The sequence below is a fragment of the Cyclopterus lumpus genome, chromosome 10 (assembly GCF_009769545.1).
Source record: "Cyclopterus lumpus isolate fCycLum1 chromosome 10, fCycLum1.pri, whole genome shotgun sequence".
In the NCBI taxonomy this organism is placed as follows: domain Eukaryota; kingdom Metazoa; phylum Chordata; class Actinopteri; order Perciformes; family Cyclopteridae; genus Cyclopterus; species Cyclopterus lumpus.
Genome location: NC_046975.1, coordinates 24520821 through 24530759, shown reverse-complemented (window position 1 = coordinate 24530759; position 9939 = coordinate 24520821). Strand labels below are relative to the sequence as shown.

The 9939-nt window shown below is 44.5% G+C and overlaps 2 protein-coding genes across 2 annotated transcripts; both read right to left on the bottom strand.

Moving 5' to 3' along the window:
* Positions 1–5386: 5386 nt before the first annotated feature.
* On the bottom strand, positions 5387–6109 carry LOC117737084 (vegetative cell wall protein gp1-like; the record flags this gene model as incomplete). Its single annotated transcript, XM_034542731.1, has 1 exon — positions 5387–6109. A coding segment is annotated over one exon (723 nt), but the record flags the coding sequence as incomplete, so codon positions are not given.
* A 1689-nt stretch (positions 6110–7798) lies between these two features.
* On the bottom strand, positions 7799–8431 carry LOC117737096 (vegetative cell wall protein gp1-like; the record flags this gene model as incomplete). Its single annotated transcript, XM_034542751.1, has 1 exon — positions 7799–8431. A coding segment is annotated over one exon (633 nt), but the record flags the coding sequence as incomplete, so codon positions are not given.
* Positions 8432–9939: the final 1508 nt, after the last annotated feature.

The following is a 9939-nucleotide window of genomic DNA, read 5'->3' as shown; positions in this document are numbered from 1 at the left end:
CACCCCGCTGAGAGCTGCGGCGATCACTCGGACATCTGCCGTCTGCTTTGAGGCGAGTCTTTGTCTGCAGACCATCGCCGGCGGCCTCGGCTGTCAGAGGAGAGATCTCCTCTACAAGGAGGGAGCTGTTCAGCGATGAGGAATCGATGAAGAGGGGGGGAGGGGTCTGCAGACCACCACGGGCTCGCCAGATGATGCTGCTGCTGGAGGGGAAACACCCAGCGCCGTGGACAGAATGATGCATGCTGCTCATAAAATACTGAAATGTGTGAGTTCTGTTTGGCTTCGGCTTCACATAATCAAGTCTTATGACTGTCAGAGGAGGCGGAGGACCACCAAAGTGGGTGGGGAGATATCTACAGATGTTTAATGGATGAAAACAAGACGTGGAAGAGAAACTACAGGAAACAACGCGCTCTGTTTTCCTTCCAGACGAGAAGAAAACATTTATTTTACTTCTTTGTTTGTAGATTTCTGCTAAATTCACCAAAAGTTACCGTTACATAACGACTCATTTCTGTATTTAAACACAACATCTCATACAACTTGTAATACAATAATGTATACAACATCACTAATACCATTAATATCAGTAACATCATTAATATCAGTAACATCATTAATATCAGTAACATCAGTAACATTAATATCAGTAACATCATTAATATCAGTAATATCAGTAACATCAGTAACATCATTAACATCAGTAACAACATTAATATCAGTAACATCATTAATATCAGTAACATCATTAATATCAGTAACATCATTAATATCAGTAACATCAGTAACATCATTAACATCAGTAACAACATTAATATCAGTAACATCATTAATATCAGTAACATCATTAATATCAGTAACATCAGTAACATTAATATCAGTAACATCATTAACATCATTAATATCAGTAACATCAGTAACATCATTAACATCAGTAACAACATTAATATCAGTAACATCATTAATATCAGTAACATCAGTAACATTAATATCAGTAACATCATTAACATCATTAATATCAGTAACATCATTAACATCATTAATATCAGTAACATCAGTAACATCATTAACATCAGTAACAACATTAATATCAGTAACATCATTAATATCAGTAACATCATTAACATCAGTAACAACATTAATATCAGTAACATCATTAATATCAGTAACATCATTAATATCAGTAACATCATTAACATCAGTAACATCATTAATATCAGTAACATCATTAACATCAGTAACATCATTAATATCAGTAACATCAGTAACATCATTAACATCAGTAACATCATTAATATCAGTAACATCATTAACATCATTAATATCAGTAACATCAGTAACATCATTAATATCAGTAACATCATTAACATCAGTAACATCATTAATATCAGTAACATCATTAACATCAGTAACATCATTAATATCAGTAACATCATTATCATCATTAATATCAGTAACATCAGTAACATCATTAATATCAGTAACATCATTAACATCAGTAACATCATTAATATCAGTAACATCATTATCATCATTAATATCAGTAACATCAGTAACATCATTAATATCAGTAACATCATTAACATCAGTAACAACATTAATATCAGTAACATCATTAACATCAGTAACAACATTAATATCAGTAACATCATTAATATCAGTAACATCATTAACATCAGTAACAACATTAATATCAGTAACATCATTAATATCATTAACATCATTAATATCATTAACATCAGTAACATCATTAACATCAGTAACATCATTAATATCATTAATATCAGTAACATCATTAATATCAGTAACATCATTAATATCAGTAACATCATTAACATTAATATCAGTAACATCATTAATATCATTAACATCATTAATATCATTAACATCAGTAACATCATTAATATCATTAACATCATTAATATCATTAACATCATTAACATCAGTAACATCATTAACATCATTAATATCAGTAACACCATTAATATCAGTAACACCATTAATATCAGTAACATCAGTAACATCATTAATATCAGTAACACCATTAATATCAGTAACACCATTAATATCAGTAACACCATTAATATCAGTAACATCATTAACATCATTAATATCAGTAACACCATTAATATCAGTAACACCATTAATATCAGTAACATCATTAACATCATTAACATCAGTAACATCATTAACATCAGTAACATCATTAATATCAGTAACATCAGTAACATCATTAACATCATTAATATCATTAACATCATTAACATCATTAATATCAGTAACACCATTAATATCAGTAACACCATTAATATCAGTAACATCAGTAACATCATTAATATCAGTAACACCATTAATATCAGTAACACCATTAATATCAGTAACACCATTAATATCAGTAACATCATTAACATCAGTAACATCATTAATATCAGTAACATCATTAATATCAGTAACATCAGTAACATCATTAATATCAGTAACACCATTAATATCAGTAACACCATTAATATCAGTAACATCATTAATATCATTAACACCATTAATATCATTAACATCATTAATATCATTAACATCATTAACATCAGTAACATCATTAACATCATTAATATCAGTAACACCATTAATATCAGTAACACCATTAATATCAGTAACATCAGTAACATCATTAATATCAGTAACACCATTAATATCAGTAACACCATTAATATCATTAACATCAGTAACATCATTAATATCAGTAACACCATTAATATCAGTAACACCATTAATATCAGTAACATCAGTAATATCAGTAACACCATTAATATCATTAACATCATTAACATCAGTAACATCATTAATATCAGTAACATCAGTAACATCATTAATATCAGTAACATCAGTAACATCATTAACATCATTAATATCATTAACATCAGTAACATCATTAACATCAGTAACATCATTAATATCAGTAACATCAGTAACATCATTAACATCATTAATATCATTAATATCAGTAACATCAGTAACATCATTAACATCATTAATATCAGTAACATCAGTAACATCATTAACATCAGTAACATCATTAATATCAGTAACATCAGTAACATCATTAATATCAGTAACATCATTAATATCAGTAACACCAATAATATCAGTATAATATCATTAAGATGAATTGTTTTAAAGTGAAATAAAATAAATTCGGTCTCCTGCCAGCGGTGCTTTCCCTGCTGCTGAAGAAAGGAGACCTGTCTCCACTGAGGACCTGGAGGCCATAGCTCTCCTCTGTACGGATTATCAGGTTCTATCCAGAGCCCTTTGAAACCAACTCAAGGTCATCCTGGAGGTGGTAGAACATACGGACCAGACCTGCTGGTTACCAGAACCATGATGGACAACCTGTTGGATGTGTGCAGTGATGTAAACCTGGGGGTGGAGAAGCCTTCCACAGGCTGGATCACTCATCTTTTGGTTTTCTGTGCTCAATGTTTGGTGAAGACGTGGGCGGGGCCTGAGTCGGCCAATCCCTGAACAGAGAGGGATTAGACAAGGATGTCCGATTTCAGGTCAACAAAGGTTTATTTTCTGCAAAGAGGGTCAGGGAGCACACGTCGGTCAGTCTGTTGTCGGGCTCTGCAAAGTTCGGCCATTTGGCCGACTCGCAGCAACCGGACGCAGAGTGCCGGCAGTGTGGAGCTGGGGAAGGAGACGATGGTGAAGGAGACGATGGTGATGGAGACGATGGTGATGGAGACGATGGTGATGGAGACGATGGTGAAGGAGACGATGGTGATGGAGACGATGGTGATGGAGACGATGGTGATGGAGACGATGGTGATGGAGACGATGGTGAAGGAGACGATGGTGATGGAGACGATGGTGATGGAGACGATGGTGAAGGAGACGATGGTGATGGAGACGATGGTGATGGAGACGATGGTGAAGGAGACGATGGTGATGGAGACGATGGTGATGGAGACGATGGTGATGGAGACGATGGTGAAGGAGACGATGGTGATGGAGACGATGGTGATGGAGACGATGGTGATGGAGACGATGGTGAAGGAGACGATGGTGAAGGAGACGATGGTGATGGAGACGATGGTGATGGAGACGATGGTGAAGGAGACGATGGTGATGGAGACGATGGTGAAGGAGACGATGGTGAAGGAGACGATGGTGATGGAGACGATGGTGATGGAGACGATGGTGAAGGAGACGATGGTGATGGAGACGATGGTGATGGAGACGATGGTGAAGGAGACGATGGTGAAGGAGACGATGGTGATGGAGACGATGGTGAAGGAGACGATGGTGAAGGAGACGATGGTGATGGAGACGATGGTGACGATGGTGAAGGAGACGATGGTGATGGAGACGATGGTGAAGGAGACGATGGTGATGGAGACGATGGTGATGGAGACGATGGTGAAGGAGACGATGGTGATGGAGACGATGGTGATGGAGACGATGGTGATGGTGACGATGGTGATGGAGACGATGGTGATGGTGACGATGGTGAAGGAGACGATGGTGAAGGAGACGATGGTGATGGAGACGATGGTGAAGGAGACGATGGTGAAGGAGACGATGGTGATGGAGACGATGGTGACGATGGTGAAGGAGACGATGGTGATGGAGACGATGGTGAAGGAGACGATGGTGATGGAGACGATGGTGATGGTGACGATGGTGAAGGAGACGATGGTGATGGAGACGATGGTGAAGGAGACGATGGTGATGGAGACGATGGTGAAGGAGACGATGGTGATGGAGACGATGGTGATGGAGACGATGGTGATGGAGACGATGGTGAAGGAGACGATGGTGATGGAGACGATGGTGATGGAGACGATGGTGAAGGAGACGATGGTGATGGAGACGATGGTGATGGTGACGATGGTGATGGAGACGATGGTGATGGTGACGATGGTGAAGGAGACGATGGTGATGGAGACGATGGTGAAGGAGACGATGGTGAAGGAGACGATGGTGATGGAGACGATGGTGATGGAGACGATGGTGAAGGAGACGATGGTGATGGTGACGATGGTGAAGGAGACGATGGTGATGGAGACGATGGTGAAGGAGACGATGGTGATGGAGACGATGGTGATGGAGACGATGGTGAAGGAGACGATGGTGATGGAGACGATGGTGATGGAGACGATGGTGATGGAGACGATGGTGAAGGAGACGATGGTGATGGAGACGATGGTGAAGGAGACGATGGTGATGGAGACGATGGTGATGGAGACGATGGTGAAGGAGACGATGGTGATGGAGACGATGGTGATGGAGACGATGGTGATGGAGACGATGGTGATGGAGACGATGGTGATGGAGACGATGGTGAAGGAGACGATGGTGATGGAGACGATGGTGAAGGAGACGATGGTGATGGAGACGATGGTGAAGGAGACGATGGTGATGGAGACGATGGTGAAGGAGACGATGGTGATGGAGACGATGGTGATGGAGACGATGGTGAAGGAGACGATGGTGATGGAGACGATGATGATGGAGACGATGGTGAAGGAGACGATGGTGATGGAGACGATGGTGATGGAGACGATGGTGATGGAGACGATGGTGAAGGAGACGATGATGATGGAGACGATGGTGATGGAGACGATGGTGATGGAAAAAATGGTGATGGAGACGATGGTGAAGGAGACGATGGTGATGGTGACGATGGGGAAGGAGACGATGGTGATGGAGACGATGATGATGGAGACGATGGTGAAGGAGACGATGGTGATGGTGACGATGGTGAAGGAGACGATGGTGATGGAGACGATGGTGATGGAGACGATGGTGATGGAGACGATGGTGATGGTGACGATGGTGAAGGAGACGATGGTGATGGAGACGATGGTGATGGAGACGATGGTGATGGAGACGATGGTGATGGAGACGATGGGGAAGGAGACGATGGTGAAGGAGACGATGATGATGGAGACGATGATGATGGAGACGATGGTGATGGAGACGATGGTGATGGTGACGATGGTGAAGGAGACGATGGTGATGGAGACGATGATGATGGAGACGATGGTGATGGAGACGATGGTGATGGAGACGATGGTGATGGAGACGATGGGGAAGGAGACGATGGTGAAGGAGACGATGATGATGGTGACGATGATAATGGAGACGATGATGGTGGCGATGATGATGATGGTGATGATGGAGACGATGGTGATGGAGACGATGGTGATGGGGACGATGGTGATGGAAACGATGGTGATGGAGACGATGGTGATGGAGACGATGGTGATGGAGACGATGATGATGGAGACGATGGTGATGGAGACGATGGTGATGGAGACGATGGTGATGGAGACGATGGTGATGGAGACGATGTGGAGACGATGATGATGGAGACGATGTGGAGACGATGATGATGGAGACGATGATGATGGAGACGATGGTGGCGATGATGATGATGGTGGCGATGATGATGATGGAGACGATGATGATGATGGTGACGATGATGATGATGGTGGCGATGATGATGATGGTGGCGATGATGATGGAGACGATGGTGATGGAGACGATGGTGATGGAGACGATGATGATGGAGACGATGGTGATGGAGACGATGATGATGGTGACGATGATGATGGAGACGATGGTGAAGGAGACGATGATGATGGTGACGTGATAATGGAGACGATGATGGTGGCGATGATGATGATGGTGATGATGGAGACGATGGTGATGGAGACGATGGTGATGGGGACGATGGTGATGGAAACGATGGTGATGGAGACGATGGTGATGGAGACGATGGTGATGGAGACGATGATGATGGAGACGATGGTGGCGATGATGATGATGGTGGCGATGATGATGATGGAGACGATGATGATGATGGTGACGATGGTGATGGAAACGATGGTGATGGAGACGATGGTGATGGATACGATGGTGATGGAGACGATGGTGATGGAGACGATGTGGAGACGATGATGATGGAGACGATGATGATGGAGACGATGGTGGCGATGATGATGATGGTGGCGATGATGATGATGGAGACGATGATGGTGATGGGGACGATGGTGATGGAAACGATGGTGATGGAGACGATGGTGATGGATACGATGGTGATGGAGACGATGGTGATGGAGACGATGTGGAGACGATGATGATGGAGACGATGATGATGGAGACGATGGTGGCGATGATGATGATGGTGGCGATGATGATGATGGAGACGATGATGATGATGATGACGATGATGATGATGGTGGCGATGATGATGATGGTGGCGATGATGATGGAGACGATGGTGATGGAGACGATGGTGATGGAGACGATGATGATGGAGACGATGGTGATGGAAACGATGGTGATGGAGACGATGGTGATGGAGACGATGGTGATGGAGACGATGATGATGGAGACGATGGTGATGGAGACGATGGTGATGGGGACGATGGTGATGGAAACGATGGTGATGGAGACGATGGTGGAGACGATGATGATGGAGACGATGGTGATGGAGACGATGGTGATGGAGACGATGGTGATGGAGACGATGGTGATGAGACGATGGTGATGGAGACGATGGTGATGGAGACGATGGTGATGGAGACGATGGGGAAGGAGACGATGGGGAAGGAGACGATGGTGAAGGAGACGATGATGATGGTGACGATGATAATGGAGACGATGATGGTGGCGATGATGATGATGGTGATGATGGAGACGATGGTGATGGAGACGATGGTGATGGAGACGATGGTGATGGAGACGATGGTGATGGGGACGATGGTGATGGAGACGATGGTGATGGAGACGATGATGATGGAGACGATGATGATGGCGACGATGATAATGGAGACGATGATGGTGGCGATGATGATGATGGTGGCGATGATGATGATGGAGACGATGATGATGGAGACGATGGTGACGATGATGATGATGGTGGCGATGATGATGGAGACGATGGTGATGGAGACGATGGTGATGGAGACGATGGTGAAGGAGACGATGGTGATGGAGACGATGGTGAAGGAGACGATGGTGATGGTGACGATGGGGAAGGAGACGATGGTGATGGAGACGATGATGATGGAGACGATGGTGAAGGAGACGATGGTGATGGTGACGATGGTGATGGAGACGATGATGATGGAGCCGATGGTGATGGAGACGATGGTGATGGAGACGATGGTGATGGAGACGATGATGATGGAGACGATGGTGATGGAGACGATGGTGATGGTGACGATGGTGAAGGAGACGATGGTGAAGGAGACGATGATGATGGAGACGATGGTGATGGAGACGATGGGGAAGGAGACGATGGTGAAGGAGACGATGATGATGGAGACGATGGTGATGGAGACGATGGTGATGGAGACGATGGTGATGGTGACGATGGTGAAGGAGACGATGGTGATGGAGACGATGATGATGGAGACGATGGTGATGGAGACGATGGTGATGGAGACGATGGTGATGGAGACGATGGGGAAGGAGACGATGGGGAAGGAGACGATGATGATGGAGACGATGATGATGGAGACGATGGTGATGGAGACGATGGTGATGGTGACGATGGTGAAGGAGACGATGGTGATGGAGACGATGATGATGGAGACGATGGTGATGGAGACGATGGTGACGATGATGATGATGGTGGCGATGATGATGGAGACGATGGTGATGGAGACGATGGTGATGGAGACGATGGTGAAGGAGACGATGGTGATGGTGACGATGGGGAAGGAGACGATGGTGAAGGAGACGATGATGATGGTGACGATGATAATGGAGACGATGATGGTGGCGATGATGATGATGGTGATGATGGAGACGATGGTGATGGTGACGATGGTGATGGGGACGATGGTGATGGAGACGATGGTGATGGAGACGATGGTGATGGAGACGATGGTGATGGAGACGATGTGGAGACGATGATGATGGAGACGATGATGATGGAGACGATGGTGGCGATGATGATGATGATGGTGGCGATGATGATGATGGTGGCGATGATGATGATGGTGGCGATGATGATGGAGACGATGGTGATGGAGATGATGGTGATGGAGACGATGGTGATGGAGACGATGATGATGGAGACGATGGTGATGGAGATGATGGTGATGGAGACGATGGTGATGGAGACGATGGTGATGGGGACGATGGTGATGGAGACGATGGTGATGGAGACGATGATGATGGTGACGATGATGATGGAGACGATGGTGAAGGAGACGATGGTGATGGAGACGATGGTGATGGAGACGATGATGATGGAGACGATGGTGATGGAGACGATGGTGATGGAGACGATGATGATGGAGACGATGGTGATGGAGACGATGATGATGGTGACGATGATGATGGAGACGATGGTGATGGAGATGATGGTGATGGAGACGATGGTGATGGAGACGATGGTGATGGGGACGATGGTGATGGAGACGATGGTGATGGAGACGATGGTGATGGAGACGATGGTGATTGAGACGATGATGTTGGAGACGATGATGATGGTGACGATGATAATGGAGACGATGATGGTGGCGATGATGATGATGGTGGCGATGATGATGGAGACGATGGTGACGATGATGATGATGGTGGCGATGATGATGGAGACGATGGTGATGGAGACGATGGTGATGGAGACGATGGTGATGGAGACGATGGTGAAGGAGACGATGGTGATGGAGACGATGGTGAAGGAGACGATGGGGAAGGAGACAATGGTGATGGTGACGATGGTGAAGGAGACGATGGTGATGGAGACGATGGTGACGATGATGATGATGGTGGCGATGATGATGGAGACGATGGTGATGGAGACGATGGTGATGGAGACGATGGTGATGGTGACGATGGGGAAGGAGACGATGGTGATGGAGACGATGATGATGGAGACGATGGTGAAGGAGACAATGGTGATGGTGACGATGGTGA